Below are 26,533 nucleotides of genomic sequence, written 5' to 3'. Positions count from 1 at the left end.
CATAATGAGTCATGCCTACTCGTTTTAGTCACTACCACTCATAGCTAAGTATTTTTACTTGTTCCCAATCAGCTGTGGTCATTAGAAGTGATTATTTGACATATGTCGTTCTGTAGTCATTAGCAGTCATGATAAGTCATGCCTAGTGATTACTACACATCGCTAAGCATTTTCACTCTTTCCAATCAGTTGCAGTCATTTCAAGTCATCGTTTTACATATTGGTCATTTCGTAGTCATGATGAGTCATTGCAACTCATAGTGAAGCATTTTTATGATTTCCAATAAGTTGCGGTTATTACAAACCATCGTTTGTCATATTGGTTGTTTCGTAGTCATTAGCAGTCATGATGAGTCATGCATAGCATTTTTACTCATTTCCAATCAGTTGTGGTCTTTACAAGTCGTAGTTTGACATACTGGTAAATACAAGTCATATTAAACACCATCAATCGCTTTCATTCTTAATTTCGTCCCTCACACGTCCGCTATTTGCGAGCGACACATTTTAGCGCTACCGCCGCGCGAGCGTTAATACGCATCGCAGATCACCCCGATGGCGCCATGTTCCTGTCAAATTTCGGCACGCCGCACGCGGGGACCAATCAGCGCGTGCTGTGCTGACAGTGCGCGGTAGTGGTAGACGGCCGCGGTAAGCGGCAGCGCTAAACGCGCACATATTTTCGCGAAACAAGTTAGCCTAGGAAGGCTTTCGCCCTAAACAAACTTTCCGGACTCAAGCAGGTTGCTGCAGACGCAGGCGCTGTAGCCAGACATTCTGCCGCTAAGTACTTGTTACAAGAAAAAGCCAAGCAACAAAACCCGGGCGCCAAATGCAGCAATCCCCGCACACCATTCCGCACACGCACTGCGGTGAAAGGCGTCCACGATGTGCCTGTTTGGAAGCTTCATGGCAAAAAAAGGGCCACGTGACCTAAGCTGACCAATCGGTGGCGCAGCGGCGCGGAGAAAAGAATCGCGGTACTCTGAAAATTATCTAGTGATTCATTCTACTTCTCGCCGATCTCCGCCGCCCCCTGGCTTGTTTTTGATACCGCCGCACTTTGCATCCTTCTGTTGTGCTCACCGCTTGCTCTGCTGGTTACGTCGAGGCTAATGCTACTCAAGAGTTGCACTCCAAAAGAAAAACTAAAACAAGTTGGTGAACAATCAAGTGAAAGCAAGCTCCTCCGTACAGAAGAGGAAAAAATAAATTGTCCCGATGCATAGAGCCACACTTATGACAGTCTATGTAGTGCTTATACCTTCTTTCCCGCAATGCATCACTTCTTGCGTTCACGAAAAAAGAAAACCGAGAGCAGACCTGCCAACCGCACAGTGCTCAATCTACTATAGAAGATGCCAAAAGATACTAAAATCTTATTACTCAAAATCTCTTTTGAATAATGAAGAAAACAGCAGCCTAAACTAGAGTTCCAAAAAGTCACAAACAAAACCTCAGAAAGACATATTTGAAGTGAAAGGCTGGTACAGTACTAGAGGTTACTGCTTTTGCCTTACACAGGAAGTCCTTGTCAAGCACCTGATTGTGACAAACTCCAGACTCCTTTTATTTGACAATAACGTTGTTCTAGGCCCCTCTTTGACATGGAGGAGCAAAACCTGGTGCACTTCTTCTTGACTTTGCTAAATGCTAATCAATGTCCTGCTTTGCTAATCAATGTCCTGAAGACTGGCAACAAAGTGCCCTGCTCGTCTATGCACTCCTGAATGGTTACTTCTACTCGATCATACAGCCGTCAAGAGACACTCGGCTTGAATAGTAGCTTGTGGTCCACTTCAGAATTAAAATACCCACTAATCTTCTTGTTGGTGTCAACAATACTCGCTAAATCCTTATTCTTCTTTGTACTAATGTACTGAGATGGAGCAGAATTTCCCGACGACCGGCATGTACAATATTCACATCAAGCGGCAGTAGGTGCAGAAAGCGTACCTTTCACCTTTGCTACATTTTTGTATGCACAAAAATCCGTTGAATATTTGGGCATGAACACTTGAAAGTACTTCTTGTAGACATCTCACAGTCGCACCCGCAGCAACTACGCTGCCAACACAGTAAGCCTAACTAACAGCTTGACAGCCTCGGCTAGCCAAAAACTCAACGATTGCGATGACAATGTAGCCGCACTTTATTCAACAGGCATGATCTGATTGGAGTAGAGGCGCCGACAAGGGATGTGGCAAACAAATAAGATGCGCCGCGGAGTACAGAGCCCACCATCAGACGGCGCACGCGGCACAAGATCAGCTGGGTTTGCGTTTTCACACGTCTACTCGGTCTAACCCTGCTACCTTTTTTTAATCAACACATAAATAGAGAAAAATTGTAAAATGAGAGTGGGCACTACGATACTCTTAATAAAACACTGAAAATCGGGCACTTTACGATAAAATTGTAAAACTTGGCAGGTATGCGAGAGCTCCTGATTGATGACCTGTATTAGGCGCCTCACACAATTTGAGACTCCCGGCAAGGCCCACTATTCTGAACCCGACGACAGAGAACCCCAATTACATACTACAGGGAATCAGTCCCACCAGACACCACCAAAACAACAAGGTTTCGTGGTCGAGTAACACGAGAACCATTTAGATTTTTGCATATTAAGAACCACGACAGACTATACTCTGAAAGCCTCCAGCACTCTTTTAATGCGATGGCAGTGCAGCTGTCCCACTAAATACTTTTTTCAGTTTCGATTAGTTGAGAGCATAACGTGGCCTTGATATTATTTACCTCTCAGCTAACCAAATCTCAGGTAGCCAGGTCATGTGAGCTACCTGCTTGGTTAGCAAGTCCATGTGACATGGCCTAGTGCTGACTGGTCGCCAGTGTGTGTCGGCCAAGTCTGTAGGTGCCGAGACCTGTGGTGATACATCAGACCTAAACCTATCAGCCCCCAAAATAAAAACAATATTGTGTGGCATTCGCCTAAAGGCGCTAAATAATTTATATTTGAATTTCTTCCTTGATTCTGGCAGCATTTTTACAGTCAACAGTTCGGTCACCCGAGCAATGAAAAAGGTGCAGGCCAATTGCAGATATGCAATTTGATTCACTGCGAAGACATAAGCCAGGCTGTTTCATGTCTTAGAATGGAAACAAATGCTGGATCAGCGATTGGATTGATATTCTTTCTTTTCTTCACGTGACCTAAACACCAAATTGACATTACAGCCATTGCTCAGTTGATGAAACTGACAGTATCAAGAACACCCAATTCAAATATACATTATTTAGTGGTCACAGGCAAAAACCATAGTGTATGCTAATGCAAAATGCTTCTTAAAGAAACATGGAAGCAAAAATTTGATGTTTATCCTTGAGTAGCTGTGGATTTGGCAAGTTATTCACAAGGGTTCGTGATATAAAACTAATAACAGAAGCGATAGTAGGCAACTCTACTGGACATAAGACTAGTGGAATCATTATGGCAAGTTCATGATTTACGAACAACCTTGTTTGGGACTGTTTGTAGCGCAGTCTTATTCCCTCAAGCAATACATCCCTAATGTCTGCACATTTGAAGACTGCAAAGAGCGAACCACGACACATTTTAGCAAGGCCTTTGTAAGATCAATCTGAATTACGGCAACCTGACCGGCCTCATCTGCTACCGATTCAGACACTGCATGTGCAATAATGAGCTCCGATACCATAGACTAACAACACATGCTAGATGTCAGCCATTGCCACAGCCCAACATCTCATGTGTTGAAAGGCCAGTCTTCTCACTGTGGTTTGGATGTCAACTTCAATTCCAGCAAAACAAAAAAAGTATGCAGGCACTTGTATGTACAAGCTGAAATTTGAATGTTTAGCTGTTTTACTGAAAAAAAAAGGTGCTTGGAAGTGTCACCCCGCACTGGGAGGGCTCAGTGCCCTTTTGTCTTTGAAATATCCCAAGCGGCAAAGAAAGAACTTAATTTAAAGATGTTCATAAAAAAGGAAATTAATTTTATTCCAAGGCAAGTGTGGTTCATACATGAAATGTAAAACAGGTTACTGAATGTCATGCACAAAGGCACTTGAACAAAGACTATGTAGTGCGACAAGTACAATAGAATGCAAAGCAGCTCAGGAAGACACTAGGCATCACAATACTCGATGCCATAAAAATGCACATTCGATGAGTCATGCTTTTATGTGGTACACACAAACTAGTTGGATGTGCTGGTATTCAATAATGAGGGATAGAAATAGCAATCTTGGCAAGGCACTAATGAAGATGCACATGTGTGTGACACTGCCAAGTCCTGGCCCATAAAAACCAGTTTCCAAACAGCACTATGTACACATAAAAAAACATGCACAACTTTACTCACAAACACAAAAATGACAGTTGTCCATGAAACGTTTCCATAGGAAGCATCCACACTACCAGCAGCACCGTGAAAATTCCAGAAATTGTTGAGAACCACTTCAGTTTGCACATAAGAAGCAAGACGTGCGATGGAGTCACTGGTGGAACTGACAAGAAATGAAAAAACTTTGCCCAATTTGAGACTTCAGCTTTGGCAACAAACTCTGCACGAAAACATGTCGGTTTGCAGTTAGCAACCATGCCTAACATGGCTTGAAGCAAGCTTTCGCAACAGTGCTAGCTAGATACAATTCGCTAAAGATCAGAAAATTTCCCAAATGATGCTTTGTGTGCTGATGAGCGACATGATATGTGCCGCAGTTGTAAATACAGTTCCATCACCACAGGGAAAGACACAGCTGCTCAATCAGGTGCTGAGGCTCTTTTTTATGTCATTTACATATTTGTCCCATAAGGCATTAAAAAGAGGACATGATGGCAGGAGTGCATGTATATCACTTCACCCGCCTAGCTCACCTCGGCAACCAAAAACAACACGACACGAGCACCAGTGCTTGTTCACTTTCTTTGCTGCCACATTCCCGGCCAGCTGTAAACTGTCTTGCAATACAGTGCAATAATCATTGCTGTTCAAAACTAAGAACGCAAATCCCTTTCATAAGGGCCAAAAATCCCTATTTCAGGCACTTTTCTTCTGTGGCAGCTTGCAAATTCTGAATTTCTATAATAAAGGAAAAATGACACACCAATCTTGTGCTTTGTTTCCCGATCCGTGAGAGCAATTCTGCAGTGCGCTAGCAATTGGCCCCAAGAGAGAACCGCAAGGGCAAGGGTTGTTAAAAGGACCGCAAAGGTGTTAAACTGCAAGTTTAGGGGAACAGGCAAATTTTCAAATATTTACTCGACTACTTCAAATGAGAAAGAAACAAAAGTCCAAATCTAACAGCAAACACCTTTCAGGAACCATTTCATTATTTAAACACCTGCAGATCCCTACTTTCTGCGACACTATCATGGAAGCTATGAGTCACCAAAGAGTATAAGCCCCAAAGGAAAACCACAAGCATGCGATTTGAATTAACAGCTTCACCGATGAAGGAGCAAGTTTAAAGCAATGCAACAATGAACATGCAGCAAAATATTGGGAGGACTGTGTGGACCCGAAAACAGCACCCACTTTCAACCATTCTCACAGCAGATTTTTAGCGACTGTTTGGTGCAGACATAGTTAAGCATTGCATGTAAAAAAAAATCAATAGACGCATCACCAACAGCAAAGTTTGCAGCATCATGGCTGCCCTAGGCTATTCAAATAGCCCTTGGCACTATGTTAAACAAAGGTCATGAATCTGCTGAAGCCCTTGCACAGAGGAGGCTGTTAATGCGGAAAGCAACTCCAGAAAAAAAAAAAAAAAAAAAAAAAAAAAAGAAGAAGAAGAACATTACCCTGCCCTCCATACAACATAATGTTGATCCTTAATGCCTAAAGAGCCCACATCATGGGAAAACAAGGTGATATGCTAAATGCTGTCCTATATGGGCTACCAGCTCTGTTAAGAGGTTAGTTTAAAGAAGAATTTACATATGCTGATGTGAGCTCGTGACTGGTTCATTTGCAGTTCTGCTTCTGACAAAAATAACAGGGCCTGAAAGTGGCATACCATACAAAACGGTGATAAATCTTACTTTAACAAAACTACTTCACAAAATTCGTTGAATGGTATGAAAGTTATAACAAATTCTCGACTGAGGTCCACCTGCTTTTGAAACAACATAGCTACAGAATATGTGCAAACTGTACTGCCAGAATGAATATCAATAGTCTCACACAAGCAGCCATGACAATAAACAATGAGAAGCCCCAACCGACTGCGTTGAGCTGCTACGAATGATGAGAGTGACACATACTGCAATGAGAAACAACTAAGAGGACTTTTAACAGCATCAGAGGCGACAAATTGGAATAGAACTGACTGCTCAAGTCAGACTAAAAAGATAACTTGTACTGCTCGTATTTTTTTCAAACATCATGCTTCAAATTGTGGTATTTTTCAGGCACTTATTTCAAATGTAATGCACCACAATCAGCAGGACTGCAATGTGGGGCTCACTGCTCTGATCCATAAAAAAAAAAGTGTAGCTCCTTACCCTTATTAAAGTATGCACCCAATCGCAATAGTCTAGAGACGTTCACAAACTGGGTTCCCTGGGCACCATGCATGCTTTAACCCCCTACCTATACTCCGAACACTTTATACTTAGACAAACCACGCTGCAACTGCTCATAGAAGACTTGTTTCACGATAAGGCCAGTCATTTAAGTTTGAGCACTAGGAAGATGCAGTATCAGCCTGGCTCGGTGGACCCCTGCATTTAGAATGAACAGCAAACAACTGGAGTTACTATGTGACCGGTTTGATGTGACCGGTTAGCCTTTAACTTGTCTAGCAGATGGATGTTAAATGGCAGCAAAATGGCACAATACCATCCCAAATGCCTTTTCCAAAACGCTTTTCGGCCTAACGACCGGTATACGCTATCGCGAAAAACATACGGGATTCCCCAGCACCTTTTGAAAACCAATATTTCCCGAGGTAGAAAGGTTTGGTTTGGTTTGTGTGGTTTAACGTCCCAAACCGACTCAGGCTACGAGAGACGTCATAGTAGAGGGCTCCTGAAATTTTGACCACCTGGTGTTGTTTAATGTAAACCGACATCACACAGCACACGAGCGTTGAGAACCCTTAGCGTAGAGTGATCAGGCAGCTAGCTCCACACCGTGCATGTGCAGTTGCGTTAAGAGTGACAGACCAAGAACAACAAAGCTTGCACTCACTATGTGCCTTACTATCGCTCATGAACTGACAATCCACATAGGCTGGTGTCTACTGAGACACAAATTACTCACATAATTAGCCTGCAGTGCTGTTCCCTTAGCTCAGCTAAAGCTTTACTGGAAATGTACACACCCATTCAAATGACAGGGTATAAAGAGTCCCAATCTGACTGCACATTCTGATAAAGGTTCATAGCTTAGGAGACATTAGCCCACCAAAGCTCCTTCCCAAGGTATATTAGCTTGCGAGGCAGTCAATTTTTTATTTTTTTTTTTGCTTAAGTGAAATTGTTGTGAGCACTCAGCACATTCCAATTGTTGATTTGGAGTCCACCCTGCAAACCAAGAGCCGTGTTTCAACGGGTGATTTAGTTTCAGACCCTGCCTACTTGTTGAACATTTGGATGCTGCAATGGATATTGTGCTCTTTCGTGAATGCAGGGCCCTGGACAACCAATTGGAGTAAGCCATTACCTTGTATTCAGTCTCATTTGTGGCAAGACACGACAATGCCAAGCTGCACAGCTCAGCTATTTTTGCTTCAGCTCAATTCTCCGGACTAAACAATTTACACAGGGTACATTATTATTGACCACTAGTGAACATACTCTACCAGGTGAAACTTTCCTTCTTAGACAATTTGCACACATGAACACAACACACAGCAAAATATTCAAAGTGACAGAGCATGAGAACACTTGAAAATGAGATCAAATGGCCCTCCCACAGCCTCTTCCAACCACACCGAGTACAAGTGTCACAAAGCTCAGTATCCTTAAGCATGTCACTAATGACTAATGAATCATACGGGCTACGCAGCTGGGCCTTCCAACTGGCTTGAAACACCTTAGCTAGTGCTGACCCCAAAATTTAAAAAAAAAAAAAAAAAAAAAAAAGAAAACAGTAAATGATACCTTGTGAAAATGACAATGGCTTTGAGCAAGTGCAACATATGAAAGCACATTGCCACAAACGCCATAAAACCCAATCACACACTTGCAAAACGACATCAGGAAACAGGACAACCACAAGATGTGGCATGACAACAAAGAAGTGCATTAAAAAAAAAAAAAAAGGAAAAAGAAAACCAGCAGAAGCTAGTATGGACGCAGCTAACAGGGCACGTGGCAACCAAATGCAACACTGCTAGTGTTAGTATGTGCTGCTTATTTATATTAGTGGCACAAGGTGCATAAAATCGAGTCACACTAGCACAGCCATTTGAGCCTGTTTGGTTCGCATTCATTCATTCACAGTTCTGCAGATTCATGAAACTGCCTGCCCGCGTCACTACAGTTTATAACAGGCAGCGAAGAGTTGCACAAACGTCAGTTTTTCCAGCACTTGGTAATAGCTGCCTATTTTTAAGTTTCCATTTCGAACATGACGACCTTTAACAGCAAATCCTTGTGCACTGTTTTGACTTATCAGAAAAAAAAAAAAAAATAAAAAAAGTTGCTGCTGACCATTAAAGAGAGGGGCCGTTCTCCGAGGTGAGAAATATTACACACGAAAGCCATGCTGAATCCAATCGGACAAAATACTATGTTGGCCAACAGAGATGCGAGTAGCACATAGATGAGAAACGCAAAATGCTGGCTCTAAGACCTGCACAGCTTAATCAAAACTGGATAAAAAGCACGAGCTTTGTGAGGAAAAGAAAAACGCACAAAAAGTGAATATGGAAGAACACAGGAGATAACGCAGTCAGCTGATTTGGCCCTGGAAACAACCTTGACTATGAATTCAACACATTCAACCTTGAATATGTCTTCACGACTATAACAATACTTTATTTTTTTTTTAGATGCAATGAAGACTTTGGTATATAATGCTGAAAAAGTACACTACAACTACTACAAAATATTCTTCAAATAAAATTTTCTATTAGTTAACATTGTGTGCTCTGATGCTAGAAATAGTAATCGGCCATCGTAATGCCAACGGCACGCCAGCAAGTGAAAAAGTGCGAACAAACCTGATTCTGAACCCCTAGTGTGCCTGTCAGCTCAGTATACACCTTCCAAGATACTTCAATGTCCATTACTTCTTATGCAGTAAGAAAAGAGGAGACAGAAATAAAATACAGTTTGACACAAATAAGAATGATGCATTTAGCAACAGCCCGGTAATGGACACCAAAAAAGGAGTCGGTGGGAGAGACTGGTGATACTGAAATCTCAGCCTCGTTTGTCTTCATATGATTTCCTGTTCTGTAATAAAACCTAGACTCATTCTACACCCAGTGATAACTGTTTGACTTATATGGCAAGATGTCCTTTCAATTTCCATCGTAATGCCTTCACCAACTGTGTCCTCAAGCTTGTATTCAGTGTGGTAACCAGTGCTCAGAGGTTGTCCGTGATTGAGTTGAGTTCCACAGGGTGCTCCATTGATTCCTGCAGCTCCAGCAGTTGAAGCAGGTGTTTCTCCATGATGGGCTGCTTCTTGTTGATTACCGTCTGGATTATCTGCTCCGTGTCTCGGTCCAGCTGAAGCTTCTCTCCATCGAGGATCTGCACACAGAATTACCAAGGCTGTTCCAGACTACTCAGAAGTGAAATGGAGTACAAGTAACGCCCTATGAGATCTTCAGAGGAGGCGAGTTCTGGGAGGCTAAAGCAGAGCGAGCGCCTTGTTTACAAGTTAGGCATGTGTAAAACATTAAGGAGAGTGAATATTGAAATTTCCAAATGCAAATATGAGAAAAAAAGAAATGCCTTCAAATATTGAATGTCTGATATGTGACAAAAATTAGAAATTAAAAAAGCAGCAAACATAGTTCACCTAGAACTGCACGGAAATATAAACCCTACTGTAAAATCCAACATAAATTTATACAGGATTTATACCGGAACGACTTGCATGAAACTGAATGAAACTGTCAGATCGCTGTTAAATAGAGTAAATTATCGTTAATTCAGCTTCTAAGGGAGCATAAAAATGACCAAACTGAGAGCTCGTTATCCAATGGATGAGAAAAAGTTGCCAAAAACCAAATGAACCACAGTAATTTTATATGATGAACACCCACATGATGGTTGTCTGCATATGAGGTGAAAGTGAGAATGACTTTTTTTCACGGTTTCGTCAAATGCTTCATTTTGCGCGCAGTGTCAGATAGGCCCCTTTCACAAAACTGCTTCGTCAAATTTTAAGTATGCTTCACTCCACAGCCCATGCAGTCAAGCATTGCAGTGAAGTGTGCAGTGCGGCGAATGAGGAAATTTTCTGTGTATTCGGTAAATACTAATAGGGTTTGGACACTGAGATTTAAAGTGATAAAGATTGATGAAAATACCCTGAACTCAGTTCTCAAAATTCAGATCCAGATTGGGAAATTAGAAAAATTTGTTACATCGTGAATTTCGTTACATTGAGGCTCATTATATCGAGGTTAGACTGTATAGGCTAGAGGCAGTTTTTTTCCAAGTGCTGATTTGGATGCCATTTTCCATAGTAACACTTCCAAAGGTACTGTTCAAATAGCAGACCTTAGACTCTTTCCCCGCAATGTTTGGAGCCACTAACACCTCGCATAAGTAAGAGTACAAAGCATAAAGGCATTGTACTGCTCTTACAGGGTTCTCTCAAGAACGATTTCTTCTGGCATTTAATATTTGCCTGGTGTCCTGCAAATTTTCTTTTTTGTGCTGGTCCAGATTATACTTGTTTGGGCGAGAAATACGTGATAATGACACATACTTTTGTTACATAGGATATAAAAAATGCAATGTAGTAACAGGTGAAAATATTTATGCTGTGAAAAGGCGAGCATTTAGGGTATGCCATAGTACCAGGGCAAAACTTGAGAAGACACTTGGGCATTGTCTCAAGAGTAGACACTATGGCACCTTTAAAGGGCTGCTGTCCACCCTCTGGCCGCAAATATTTTCTTCCCCGGTGACTGTGAAGCTTCACCAAGGCCGAAAAAATGTTTTTGCAAAGAGTCATTAATAACGCAGTTACAGCCACCGCAATCACAAGATTCTGTCGTGTTTCTTTTCTTCCATTCACTCTCAGAGGCTTTTCACTCTCCTGTCCGGTCGTCTAGCCTCCGCAAGCCAAATACCCTTTCCTCCTCCACGTTTGGCAGGAGGTCGGGCGAAGCACTCTCCGTGCATGAAAACGAAACGGGCGTGGGAGCGCACGCCACTGCATTCATTGCATTCAGTCTGGCTGTGACGAGGAAAAAGCGTGCAGTGAGTGGCGCACTCAATTAGTCGTGTACGCCCATCCTTCACCCGTCAGTCAGCGAGACGGACCAATGGATGTCGTTGCCTTCTGACGTCAGCGTAGCGGCCCGACGGGTCAGCGTAGAGAACGGGGAAGCTGGTTTCCCGGCAGGGAGGATGAGAGAGCTTTGATATGTATTTTTTTTCTGCTTTGCGACGCATGTATCGCTGTAGCATTTTGCACAGACTATCTCCGGTACCTGATCGAAGCGTTGGGCTCTTTTGCTTAAAACGTCATATCCTGGACAGTGGCCCTTTAACACTGCTTTTTCATTCCGTGATTTATACATTTTTCTTTCTATTGGTTTGTGGGGAACGTAAAGTGCAGTGTCTTACTTCCCTGCAGACACCTACACTTACAATTAGGAACATACAGTTGGAGGTATATAAATCTAGTTAATACAGTCGAACCTCGATATAGCGAACCTCAAAGTAATGAAATTCGCTATGTTCTGCATTTATTTTTAATTTCCCAATCTCTGCCCTATTGAAAACAAAGTTTTTTTCACAATTTAACGAAGTAATTTCATGCCGCACTTTCGATTAAACAAAGGTCTTGTGCATTGCATGCATATATCAGCAGCCACCTTGACAATGGGATGAGAACTAAAACTTTAGCAGAGACTCACTGTATTTCGCATTTACTCGACATTGACGTCAATTTGAAGTGAGGGCTCAACACGCGAGAAAGAGTAGACTTTTTTTTTAACGACAGTTGTTTATCCTTCCACCCATCAGTCGGCAACGTAAACAAGCGGTCAGCCGTGATAATGACGCGGGCTTTTAGCATCATTCACTTCAAAAGGCGTTTTCAGCTACATACATTCCAATACTTTTGTCGCATTGGACCGTGCCCACTCCAATCGCTGCATGATAAAGGGGAAGCTGAACAACTGGACCAGCCGAATAAGCCACCGCTAGTGCTCCTGTCAAAACCACTGGCACGGCTAACATACACTGTGAAGTTCTCGTGCGAAAATACACTGGACTGCTATGGTGCGCAATGGAGGGGTTTTAACAACTAGCAATTTTTAAAAAAAGTTGTCCGCGGCAAAAGTGGGAGGCAAGTACATTACGCGTGTAAATACGGTGTAGGTACTACAGGCACGTGTATGTGAGGGCTGAACAAAGATTGCCGTGCCGGCGTGGGCGCGCTTGCTCTTTGCTCACACGAAGAAAAATGATGTATTCGCGTCAGTTTGCTACTGCCCATTATCCTCCTGATATACAAAACAACAGCCGGTACTCTTGTTAGCGCTATTATTGCTTGCTTCCTTTCCGAGTTCGTACTTTACAAGTTCCCATCTACTAGCAGTGTTCCCCAAAACTGTTAGTGCCTTATCTGGGCAGCTAGAACATGGGAACCGCGACGTAATGAAATTCGCGATTTAACGAAATTTTCGGCCGCAAGTAGGACTTCGTTATTTCGAGGCTCGACTGTAGTAGATGCTAAATGAGAAGCAAAGTGGTGAGACATCATCCTGAACGCTGAAAAAAACTATGTTGCCTCACAATTTATCATACAAAGTAATGTGCATATTTTTTCTTGACCCGTTTCCGAGCAATCCTCGAAACCTTCCTTTGAAACTAGGGCACAGCAATGGCTTTTCAGTTAAGCAAACCCCATAAGCTATCAAGCAATAGACAAATTTTAAAAGATGTGGGCCCTCTCTTTCAAAACCAGCATTAAATGATGGTGAAGAACTGTGTGGAGCCCTTCATAATTTTCGGGTAACTGTAATGGTTCCACTAAAACACGTCTATTATGAACTCTCCTTCATTCTGCATGGTTAGAAGATATCGCCATCTAGCGTGCATAGCAAGGTGTACCAGTAGCCTCCTCCCGAATTAATGCACTCTTCTTTCGCTTTGGCATGGCTGGTAAGCCCAGTCGAGATTCGCGGCCAAATAAGAAAATGAGGCATGGTTCGTCAGCACTGCTTCTGCTTTTGTTAGGGTGATACAGGAACATTACAGATTATACAGTGTGGATCATTTGAATATGGCATGGGATTAACGGTGGAAGGGTGGTTTTCATACAAGCATTAAACGAGAGTCTTGTTAAACATTCCTTACATAGGGCGCAAATGTGTATTTGTATGCACACATGATTGGCAGCTTTCCAGTATGGCGTGCATACAGCCGCGAAGCACAAGAAAAAGTACAGCGGAAGTCGAAACCTACAATAGTTAAAGGTCCACAGAAAGGGGTCACCAAGAAGGGTAAACAACTCCATAACACTGATAGATATTGAACCACCCATCATTCTCCTGCAAAAACTTTCGATCTAGCTTCTGCAACGCCAGATATCAGCGATTAAAAATGACCCTTCCAATTTTCCCTCTCAATTCGTACGCCAAAGGAAGTAATAAAAAAATTAAGAATACAAGCAAGTTCAAAGCTCCGCCCAGTAATACGTCACTTCGACGAACTTCTGGTTGCCGCGCGCTCGCCCACTGGCGTACTCGCGTCAACCCCTCCTCGCTCGCACACGCCCGAGGAGTTCGCCAGTTCGCGCAGTGATGGTTAGTGTAACCGTGGTTATGCGAACCCGTGGTTAGGACGGAGGACTGAACCATGGTTACACCACTAACCGCGATCATCGCAAACCGAGCTTGGCGACCTCAGTTTGCGTCGTTAACCGAGGTTATGGCAGCGTCTGCTGACGGAGGCAACTCGTCAGCGCCCGAGTGCGCGAAACGTACGAGCGAGTCTGCTTCACAAAGTTATTCATTTGCCCACTGTATCACGTTTAAAGATCGATATATAGAATATGGTGCCACCCGACGTCTTCGATTACGGCAGACAGCGCAGCGATTGCGTACTGAAGACTTGTCTTGCCTGCAGTATTGTTTGAACGGTTGTTACAGAGCAGAACGTCGAAAAATGCGCGGCCTTAATTATGAAAGTACACGCTTTGCAATGCTTGCAGCACGGGATGCCGCGAGCAGGCTGAGATACGTTACACAATTAAAGCGGGGGTGGGGCGCGAGCGCGGCGAACGATGCATCGTGCGTGACTGTCCCTAGTCGTTGCTAGGCCTAAATTGTTTTGCTTCGAAGCCGCGGCGGTCGGCACTTTGGAACTGATCAGCGCTGTTGTAAATCGTCTACTTATGAAACTGCCTTATTGTGAATCCTATCCTGCCACAGTGAATAATCATATAATTAACTCTGGCAACGCAATAATCACAGAACTAGTACGAGCAGATCGGATGAGCCCAAATGCACCAGCGGCAGCTGACTTGAGCAGAAACTTGCTTGTATCACGGCTATCGTTCTTACCAGCAATTTGCTGCTGGACAGCAATCCTCACGAGGGCTTCATATTTGATATTTGGCTTAGTATTCAGACGCCAACTAATTTTACCATGCTTTATTTCGGACATCAGTGCTAACGATCCGCTGTGTTGTTCGCGTACGGTATGCGGGAAGAGGGGCCACAGCAGTGGTGTTTGCGGCGGTCGAGGAGATGCTGCCATCGTGCGGTGCTTGACCGTGCTGTTGACACCTCGTCGGACGACACTCCGGTACTCTCGAAACCACGTTATATAAATAAGGTATTTGTAAATGCAGTTTCGCTCCGCCGATCACTGCGTCGCTTCGGTTGTTGTACTTAATCGGCAATGGCCGCCTAACCGATAAGGGCGGCGAGCTGTGTAACAACAGCCCGCATAGAGTTTGAGCAGCGCACGAGCAGACGACTTTCGCAGCTACCGGAAGTGTGCCCGTGACGTCATGGCTGCAGTGGCCACAGCGAATGGCAGCTTCTTGCAAGCCTTGCCAGCTGCTGGCTTTGTTCCAAGGAGTTATACTTTGGGTTAATGCTCAAAAGCATTTGTTCTTCATACTGAACACGTTTATCAGTAGCTTCTTGGTGACCGTTTCAGTGGACCTTTAAGCTGGTTCTAGACAGTTTATGCAACCACTTTTAATCAGGTACAGCTGAAACCTGCTGGGATTTGCTCCGACTGAATTCAAATGTTTTTCAAAATGCAGCGTATTCCGGTCGATTATACCACCTTACCAGCCAAATTCTACAAGCCGGAACGATAAAAATATTAGAAATAGGGAAATAGTTGTTTCTGTATTTTCTGCTCACGTGGTCAGCATGGTGTTAAGGAAACTTTGTAGCTAAAATAGGGCATTTTTAGGCACAAACATCTGAAAAAGGCATTTGTAGGCACTATAAAACTGGTATTAATCATATTCTCAACACCTAATTCGTGCTCATATGTAAAAATGGTGCGCCTATGATGCGTAAAAAAAAAAAGAAGGTATTTACCTAAAATCTGCCGTTGGTCGCTTTCAATGCGCTTACTGAAGCAGTCAGCTCGGAAATAGCTGCTTCCAACCATTTTTACCTCGCTCAAATTTTTCATTTCTTTTGATGAAACCATGCTTTTTATTCAATTTCCTGCATATTTTTAGCAGCCAGAAAAGCAGGCTAAAACTGCCCCTTGCTCTTTTCCCAACATCACACATGATGTGCAGGGGGAAAAGAAGCCAACAGTCGGCGAGGCCAAGGAAAGCGTTGGGGATGGTACTTTGTCTTTTTTTTTTTTGTAATGTTTACTTGGATAATCACAGAAATTAGTAATGTAATCTGTTTAGGTGAAAGATAATTAGATACAAAGTAGAAGAAAAAACAACGTGCCGATGGTGGGATCCGAACCCACGACCTCCGAATAACGCGTCCGGTGCTCTTCCAACTGAGCTACATCGGCCGCTGTCCCCCCTGCTACTTTCTTAGGTATTTATGTTGTCTGTATACGAACCTTGAGAGTGTTCACCAGCGCCACCCTCTATAAAAAAAATTTCTTTGAGGTTTTCCATGGTAACTTGCAGATTCGTGATAAATCCTCGATCCACATTTCCTTGCCCGTGGCTGAGAATAAGCAAGAGTTCCCTGTACGATCAAACTTATATTCGAGAGTTCATAAAAGAAGTTGTCTATGGCAATTGAAGATCCACCGAACTGTATTAGCTCATGCTTGTGCTCCCCTAAGCAGAATCGCAGTATTTGCAGATAGTGTAATCTCCAGAACTCTTTTAAAGCCTCCAATGCTCTTGGCATGCTTCAAGCATACCTTTCTAAGGTCCAGCAAGGAAACGACTCTCTAATGATATTTTACAAGCTATTCACAGACTGCGAAAGGCAAGGGAAATCAGGGCCAATCAGGAAGACTTCACTCCTCTTCAGGGGTGCAACAGATGAAATAGGAATTGTAGCAATTTTTTGAGCAGTAAAATCCAGATTTGAAGCAGCTCACAGGAAGAAAAAAAATCCACTTTGAAGCATAAATTCAAATTTTCGAGCCGTTAAACAGGGAAGAAACCTAACCTTCAGTATATATAAAGAAAAATGAATATTGAACCAAAGGAAATCTAGCAAGGGATACCTATCAATGGCACTTGGTATATTTTCTTTGGGAATCCAGCGTGTAAACATTTTATATTACAAGGCATGCATAAAACACAGAGAAAAGAATGTGAACCACAAAACTAAGGAGGTTAATTTTTAGAACTTCAAGAAGCAAATAAAAATGAAAAAGCTAAAAAATATGCATTTCTTTTTTTGCATCTAGCATGGTTTGACATGCACGGGATCGTTATCCCCCTCGCAAGACCCACAAAACTATGTTGTACTGTCTGCGAAATCCACAGCTTGTGTCAAATGAGGACAGCTCCAGAAGAGTACAATTAGAAGCCGTGACTGATCTGTCTGCATGCAAAAGCGAGCACAGTACAAAAACAAAACAAAAGGGCGATACAAAACAAACAGAAGAAAAACAAAAACAAAGAAAGAGCAACCAAAAGGTGAAGGGCAAATGCCAAAAGCAGATACGGAATGACATTCTATAAGGGCTGGCAATGACTCTGTGGTTTTGACTTATTAGGTTATACAGTTAAACCTGGTTATAATGAAACTGTAAAATGTCCATGATTTTTTGTCATATCCAGGTTTTCATTACATGCAGTTTTTGCATGAAGAACAATAACCAGATTAAGAATTGATGTACGGGAAGCCACCCTGAAAGTGTTTACAGTGAGCCAGAATTATTTGAAGTCATAGAAGCGGTGAAATGATTCGCGAAAGAGCTGATAGCCCGGTGCAACCACGGCGGCAGCCTCCACCTCCTCTGCAGCTCGCACGAACCATCTACGAGGGAGCGTTGAAAGGGGGTGGAGGAGGAATCAGTCAGCGAGAAACCGCGTGCGCTCGCTCACCACCGTTGCCCCAAGAAACTGGCTCTGCCTCGCGTTGCCAGCGTGCTCCGCTGTTGCCGCTACTAACGCACGGGAGCACGGCAATGGACGCACGCTGCTCGCCCAGTGTTCTTTTTGTTATTTTTGCTCCTTTTAAGCATGAGCTATTGCAGTACCATTTGCCAACAGCGGAAGCAGCGGGCTGCTGCATCTGTCAAGGAGATGTGGCGTCAGCGCTGCAACATGGCATGCTGTATGAACTGCGGTCGCTTATTGCTACAGTAGGCGTTTCACTTTAGTTCTTGCTTTATCGGCCTGAAAATTGCGGGGTTTTGCCAAATTTCCAGTAACTCGACACTAGCTAAGAGACAGTTGGCGCCGAGAGTTTGTTATATCGAGGTCAACCGCCGCGACATGTTCATTACATGGAGTTTTCAGTTACATGCACTTCTATGGGGGCAGCATTGGGGTATTGAATGAAAGACTTCGTAATATTGAAGAATTCGCTACACGGAGGTTCGTTACATAGAGGCTTAACTGTATACATTTCGTGCACAGTGCTGACATTATAGTATTTCACTGTTCCAGCATCTGTAAATGTTAATTTTGGCAGTCTTTGCCTCCACTATGCAGTTATGGAACTAAAAAATCTAAGGCTGCTGCGTATTTCCCAACCTGCTGACACTCAAAATGAATCTTTGTACCACCTCAAGTTATATTAGCCTAAACACAGAAGAACTGATGCTCTTCCTACGCTATCTGATGACGAGAACGTGAGTCTGGCGGCAAGACAGCATAGAAACAATCTCGCTGTACATGAGAATGGCTCGGGAAAATACCGAAACTTCAAAGAGCCGCACAAAAACAAGCGATACATCCTATTAAGGGGGAATGAAGAGATTGGAGGGCGCTTGAAACATGACTCTACTAGTAAAAGTACGACCCACTAATTTCTGACACTTCAACTAAAACCTTGTCAAATGATGGCACAGACGATTCTGGCCGCAGATATTTCTGCCCAAATGGACGGTGTTAGTTTGCAGCACCTGTCAATTAGATGTGCATCGAACACACTGGTGGCCCAATAACAATCTGAACAATTAAGACAACCTCTCTGTGTTGACAAGCACCCATGTGCTTTTCCTAAGTTGCATTAGTTGTGTTCAGGGTTTTCCCCACAAAAGTTTGAGGTCGACATTTGAAGACCAACAGGGTGGGGAGTGGTGGTATAACCTGAATAATGACAACACAGCCTACATCTTGACAGAGAGAAAAGAATCAGATACAGCTGTGGAGCTCTTTCTTTTAATAAAATATAATCTCGTTGATTCGGCAGTCAGAAAAAATGTTCGAATTACGGGATAGCCTAAAAAACTGCCAAAAACTAATTGCATCACAGCAATTTTTTTTTAATGAGTCCCTGGAATACGGCTGTGTATACATTTGAGATGAAAGCTATGCAACAGTGACAATGGTTCGTGGATTCATGAAGTGCTTTATTCGCAGTGCAACGCAGTAGCAGTAGTATGTTGTTACAAACAGCCCCTCTGCATTATGGAGTCTTTTTGCACCACATGGACTGCAGTGAAGCATCCTCAAATCACAAAGGGAAGAGCAGAGAAAGTACAATCTCATTACAAGAGACTGTTACATGGTTACTAGAGACACTCGGTTACTAAGGGCAACTTTTTCAGGTCCCTAGAGTAAATTCTTCACTATTTAGAAGAGACAAAACCCAGGTGTACTCATGCAATGCAGCTGAAGCGTACCAACTCGAACATGATGCACTTCAGATTTCCTTAGCTAAATTCTGTTCCATATCAGCATCCTTTTTGTTGCTATATGTCAGGAACTAAGAAGGAGTGCTTCTCCATGATTGGAAAGACAAAACAACCCGGTTGTTTCAGCCACTGGCATCGCATTACAATCACCTACGAAGCAGATCAAAATGCATGAATGACATCCAGCATTTTTAACTCCTCGTTGTTAAAATTTGATCACAAGATGAAAGCTCAGAATCCTGGTGTTTTTCTCTTTGTGGACAATGCTTCTAGCAGCACCAAAGTTCTTGTACTCAAAGCCACTAGTTATTATTTTTTCCCTCCAAACTCCACACGCTACCTTCAACTAACATACAAAGGCATTATGCACTTTGTCAAGTTGCTGTACAAAACAAGGTTGGTAGAACGCCTGTTGCTCGACAGGTAGCAAGATTGTACAATAGTAATTGATGCGAAGTTTGCTGTTCAGGTGATTTCAGGTGTCTGAAATGGCCTGAGAAGTGAAGCTGCAAAAAACTGTTTCAGACAAGCAAGCTTTAAATGTGGTGACATGATGTAAGAGGGCCCATATACGGATACTGTGGAAAGCTTCCTTGAAAATGAAGCTTGGGTGAGCATCTAAGAGACTGCTGGTACGAGAGTCTTTTGAGGAATTCATATCTGCAGATGTGGATCTTGTGTGCTCCCGAAGAGCTTACAGACTGTGCAATTCTCACGCAAGTAAATGGTACATGTGCCACAGAGGATGACAATGAGGACATTTCAGAGAAAAAGCGTCAGCATGTGAGGGTGATGAGCATGTAAAAGTGCTTCAAGCTATTAGAGCAACAGGAAAGCTTCCAAAGTGAAGTGCTTTACCTTCAGAATTTGGAGAGGAATATATTTTGCACTAACAAAAATACATACTAGTATGCATAACTTCTTTAAGCTTTCCTAAACAATACCCTGTTAATGCACATGAATGCATTTATATGCTGATGTGTAGTAGACTGATCAACACAGTGCTTTTAGAATTTTTGGTTCCAAGAGACCTTGCTTACAAGAGAACTTTTTCGGGTCCCTTGAGTGTCTCTTGTAACAAGGTTTTACTGTATGTGGATGCAAAAAGAAAATATGAACAAGCGTTAGGACAGCATGATGCCTTCTCAAAATAGAACTAAAAGGCCAGTGACGCATGCTGCAGCGTCTGAAACGCCATGACTGGTCCCATCACAAGTCACATAAAGTGGTCCCCGAGTATGGCAAACTTTCGCGGCTAATCAGAGCATTTTGGCACAGCGTGCCCCAAATTTAATAAATTCCACTCTTATGGTGCAGAAATATGCAGCTGTATCAAAACGGCAGAATTTTAGCATTCTGACTGCCTTTCAGAGTGTTGCAAACAGCTTGTGGAGCGGAGTGTATGCAAGCAGGCACCCTACAGTTGCAGTGCAACAAGTGCTATGCTCGGCCGTTTTTGTGTCTCCTCTTGCCTGGTACCCAAGCACGTTTCGGTGCAGGCAGGGGTATGCTAGGCTTGTGTGGTGTTGCACAACGGCAGTAGAGTTCTGGTAGAATTCTCCCGTTGCCCAAAAATATTTGTGAAAACAAAACAAAAAAAAAAAAAAGACCTACAGGGCACTACATTTTTTCGCGCCATGTCCTTTTACAATCAGAATTCAAGGATTTTCAAGGATCCCACAAAAATTTCAGGCCTCTCAAGGGCCTCGAAAACACGTCTATATTCAAGGGTTTTCAAGATTTTCAAAGACCCGCTAGAAACCCTGGGCAGAGTATCATGTAAGCTTACTGGGTTTAACATCCTGAAGCGACTCAGGCTATGAAGGATGCCCCTGCGAGTCCTATCCTATTACTAAAGCAGCAAAGAAAGGGAGCTTTACATGAATATGTTCCGACTACAGGTGCGTGAACATTCAAAATTTCAAACAGCTTTTTGAAACATGTATGCTATCCGATTTGATTTGCACCGTACCTTTACTATTTGAACCTTTTGAATGTTTAGACATTATAAATTTCTAGCTATATACACTCGCAGTGAAGCATTGCGACATTCTTATGTGGCCGTTACCTTGGACCTGTCACACAACTTAGCTGGCTCTGCTCCCTCTTAAAGCAACTGGGACACAACAAAAGTTCACCAAGCGATAGCTGTGACGTCAAAGTGGGGTCACATGAAGGATAAAGAAAAACTGCAGTAGAATCGTTGCTTCTCCTCCCCTTGTGTTTCCCGTTCTTAAAGGCTGGACATATAGTGCTCTGGTAAATTAAAAAGGGCAAAGTAGTGGTTGCATCACACGTTTAGCGTCCCTCATATGACCTAAACTGCAACTCTGACGTTGCAGCCCTTTCTCGGCTGTTGAAACCGAAACAAAACAAGTGATAAATAATGGTGCTGTGGGTGGAATTTCACAAATGATGCTTCTTCATGAGGCATCGCAAAGGAGCATGAAAGAAATGGTCCTCCTAGCCCTACTGCTCAAAATGATGTTCTACGGTTCATTTTGTGATTTGCCTGGTTGCATTTTCAGTGTTCTGCATTACCACAAATTGACTGCTGATGTCATGCCTCCAGTACGGAGCAATCTACCTTACAATGTTCCATTCCCTTTCTATGTAAGCACTGAGTCGATTTGGGACAATAAATGTTTTACACTGACAGCAATTTTTATGAAATTAATGCACACAAGGTATGCAAAATATAGTGCACTGCTATAACTACATGATTCCTGCTTCTTTAAGCTTGGCTGCCTTACAAAGTCAAATTTCTTTTTTTTTTTTTTTTTTTTGCAATCTCTCTCCTTACTGCGGTGCTCTGTGAAACTGTGTTGCTATTCACACAAAATTTTCAAAATATTTGAAATCTGAAAATGTTTCATTTCTAACCAATTTTTATCATTCAAAGCTGTTTCGCATGCAAAACTTGTTACAGTACTTCCCAGCTATTATAGTAAACTCAGACATAGCAAAGAAAAAAGAAATGACTACAGTAAAGGGCATCTGGCTGTGGTAACTACTCGTAGAATGCTGACATTGTGGCCCGAGTGCAGACTGGAAGATTGACAATATTGAGGAACAAACAGATACTCTAAATAATAAAATGAACCTTTTCGAGTCGGCTTGACCACCTCTCTTTTAAGAGGTGAGCAGAAGCCATCTTTCCAATGGCCTTGGCCACGTGGGGTAAAGCGCACAGGACTCATTGGACTCGAGATTGAGCAGAGTCGCCACCTAGCGTCATAGTGACAAACCCTACCCAGTGTGGGTGCGTGTTCGCGTCGCGTGCCAGCCCGTAGGGATTTACGTGCGCGTGTGCAGCATGTACAAGAGGGCTTTTTGTTTGTTTCGTGGTTCCTGTGCGTTTTTGCTTATACTTTTCTGCCTCTTGCAAGAGAAATATGAGCAGACTATTACCCCACGCTCCATTAAAAAAAAAATACTCGTCCATATCGAGTATGTCACGCTGGAAAGGACATATCAGTCGCTGTCTTCGGTGCTTGATATTCTTTGACAAGCGGTGCCTCAAACTAAGCGCTGCTGTCATTAGGCACCATGTCAAAGCAAAACAGGTTGCTGTCGTCAATACAACTTAATGCAAACGCTCAAAAATCGTATATTCCCATTTCTGTCTGGAATACCGCAAATGCTGAAACATGCGACCGCAGACTGCTACATAGCAAAATCTAGTTTGAACAAGCCACTCTGTGCCTTCGGTATTCACGCTAGAGTTGTCTGAATACTTTATTTTTTATGTTAAACCTCTGTCGCAGAGTCTCAGTGGTAGGGCGCTCGACTGCTGATTTCGAGAACGGGGGGTTCGACCTCGGCCGTTTCGAAAGGCACTCCTCGGCTGTTGAATTTGACTGCACGTTAAACAATCTCACGTGGTCAACAACACCGAGGCCCGCTCCTACATCATCCGTTATATAGCCGATGTCGCACGTTAAACCCATATATGCATTTCATTTCTTCTTGTTTTTTTTTTTTTTGCGTAGATGAATTTTGCACATCCGTAACAGTGGTAGTGAGCACATTTCGCTTTAGAGAAATGCTCAAATGTTTGAATAACAAATCTTCGCAGCACCTGTTACACTACATATTACATTACACATATAGATAATGTACACTATTAGCCCATTAGAATCATTAGAACCCCTTTTCGTCTGTGCTGTTTTTCGAGCAGACAGGTTGTTTCTGACAAGGGCAGTAAAATAGCTTCATACGGGCTAAACCATCTGTGTTTAGTTCAGGAATAAAAACATATTTATAGTTGCATGATAAAATGAACTCCATTTCTTTCAGGATAGTTTTATATACGGCACCTGTTTTGGAAGTAAACGACGAAACCGCCCCTACTCACTGCTCATCACAAATTACAATGATAAAGAAATCATCTTTCAAAATTTCTTGCTAGAACATGACAATGACCGGAGTTTTTACGACGTCTTCGCAGCTACTGATTCGTAGCTTGCACTTTAAGGGGACGCGACCTTTGAAAACCGAAAAATCACGAAACAGTCGATTTTTGGAAGATTATATATTCCGGTAGTATGTCTTATAAACTACCATTTCTGTAATTATCAATGCCCAACTCGCCGTAGAAATACTCGAAATTAATTATTTAACAAGCGGTGGCAGCCGCGGAGCAGCAAGCAAGCGCCGAAAATTCCCAAACTTCGCGCGCGCGCCATTCCTCTCCCGCCGAACTGAGCGCCGCCATCTTGGTCTTGTTTTGTTTGTGAATTCTTGCGCTTTCTTCTGCCACCCTCGGCGGCGGCGGCGCGGTCGAGGCGTGGCTAAAGTCCCTTGATAATTTGAAAGTAGCGACACTCTCCTCCGCGCCGTGCTTTCCTCCTCGATTCTCCTCACGCGGCGGCGGCGAGCGCTGCGCACGACACGCTTTTTCTCCTTGACGCCCGCCGGCCGGCCGCAGCAGTAAGTGAAGCGCGAGCTTTTGGGCCAGGTCTGTGCTCCAGGAGTGCACAAAATTTTTGAAAAGTTGCGAGAAAAGCATTGAGAATGCCGAAAGTAAAGTTCATGAATTGATTGGTTTTTTTTTTTAGAACTGTTTGAATGGGGAATACTGATAAACAAAGCTTTCAGGCGAGTTCTGTGCTACAGACACTTTTTAAGTCACATGATAAGGTTTTACTTTGTGCACTTAATCCAGTACTGCCTCTGACTTTGTGTTTGTTTTTTTAGAGCTTGAAATCTGTCACCGCGGTAAAACTTCGGAAAACGATCCAGGCTTGTGCTTTGAACTTCAAGATCAGAGAAGGTCAAAGCAGGACAGTCTATTTCGCTACTGTCAAACTATCTCTCTAAGCATAGTATATGTCACGTGATCAACCATGAGATTGGATTATTGGTTAATTGTACACGTATTTTGATCAATTACTGGGCCAAATTAATTGATATTTAGTAAATTGCAATTAAAATCTAAATTTTAGCTGCAACATCGAACCGTATACCGATGGAAAGCTTAGGCCAAGTGTAATGGCACTGTGCTAGTTAGCGATCCGCAAGAATCTGCGTTAATTAGTTAATTTTGTATAAAACCAAACTTTGAGCTGTTCCTTGCCGCTTCGAGGCAAGGAACAGGTTTACCACGGCAGTCTTGATATGATGCTGATGGAGGAATTAAATAATTTTATGAGTACGCGGCCACTCACTGACTTCGCGTGTGATTAAAAGACAGCAGGGTACACTGGGAGAAGTGGTGGGCCCTACTGCCGACACACTGAAGTTCTGGGGCAAGCATGCTGTGGCCTCATGCGCTATGTAAAAGAGCTTGATTTCATTGAACGCAACAGTCAAATAAAAAAATTACAGGGTGCACATAGGTCTTCAACGTGCGGAAGTGAGAAAGCATATAACTGCCAATTTATTAACTATCGCTATCCTATCTATCACTATATCTACTAATGCCAGAGACCTATCGTAACTGTCACTATCCGCAACAAACACTATCACCTCACTATCCGGGCCTATTACTATAATTTACTATTATTATCCGTAACAGTCACCACCATTACCTATCACTATTCATAACCATCACTATTTAATCTGATGCCGTCCCATGACCCATTGATATACTTCAATTTTCATTGACTTACGTTGTCAGTCATATCTCTATTATCTCATAATATCTGACGAGACAACTATACATTGACTTTTAATTCTTATACTTTCTTGTTTTCTCATAAATGGAGGTGGGAAAAGAGCAAGCCACAGAAATAACTGACTACTATCAGCGCGAGGTTCATGTCTCTGTCGAGGACGCTTCCTTTACTTCAGGACAGGTCGGTGAGAGAAAATTGATGGAACTGCGTTTGGCCTGTTTTTTTTCGAGTTCGTGTAATATTGGCGGCTCAAACTGGTCTTCAGTGACATGTAGCTAGAACATAGAGCGATGAGCTAATCACTCAGGCTTGGTGAAAAAAAAAAATCTTGCATACAATTGAAATGAGTAATATGTTACAGTGTTGTTGCTCGCAAAATGTTCCCCTATTTTTACATCATAACTATAATCATTATTGATTGTTTAAGTTTCGTAAATACAGAAAATTGATGCGATGATTCCGGCTGATTTGACATTGATGGGAAAACTTTTCTCACAATAAATGAATACACAAAATCGCGGTTTTAGAGCTCCATGTTTCAAAGCGAAGGTAACCTGCCAACGCCTAGTAGTCGTGGTCAAAGTGAAGCGTGTGTGATCATGTGAACACCTCCTGCACATTGGCCGTATCCCTGATAAAACGAACGGATACTTTTTAACCCACGCGTGAGTCAAAGCATGGCAAGACACATTCAAGAATTGAAAAAAAAAAATGCCGTACGACCTAACTAGTGCAGATTACCCGCAATACCTCGGGTTTACTTGCCAAAGAGTTTTTTAGGGCCAGCATTCATTGCTCCCGAGTAACGGACGCACACTACAAGTACAAGCTGGAAAGGCTAGCACCTCTACAAGCCCGAATTTTGATTTTTAGCGAAGGAGGCCAGGGATCCTAGCATAATCGCGACAAATGCAATCGAGAGACTGTAATTTTCCAGTTATCTCTGACAGCAAAAAGCAGATTATAGCGCCCTATTTCTGACTGTACAGAAGTCGAAGCGTGTTAA

General features: G+C 42.8%; 1 protein-coding gene across 2 annotated transcripts in view; it reads right to left on the bottom strand.

Annotated features, from left to right (window-relative positions):
* Window positions 1-3,960: 3,960 nt before the first annotated feature.
* The window catches only part of LOC146172489 (uncharacterized), a 57,292-nt gene continuing 34,719 nt past the window's right edge, over window positions 3,961-26,533 (bottom strand). For both annotated transcript variants that reach the window (XM_084585899.1, XM_084585900.1), the window contains one exon: window positions 3,961-9,700. In XM_084585899.1, the coding sequence (XP_084442025.1) occupies window positions 9,533-9,700 (168 nt within the window). In that variant the 3' untranslated portion in view covers window positions 3,961-9,532. The remainder of the gene's footprint in view (window positions 9,701-26,533) is intronic.

This window comes from Amblyomma maculatum, unplaced genomic scaffold (genome assembly GCF_055883805.1).
Source record: "Amblyomma maculatum isolate TAMU_Amacu unplaced genomic scaffold, ASM5588380v1 scaffold_13, whole genome shotgun sequence".
NCBI lineage: Eukaryota > Metazoa > Arthropoda > Arachnida > Ixodida > Ixodidae > Amblyomma > Amblyomma maculatum.
Note: the sequence above shows the minus strand (reverse complement) of the source record. Positions and strands in the feature narration are given on the sequence as shown.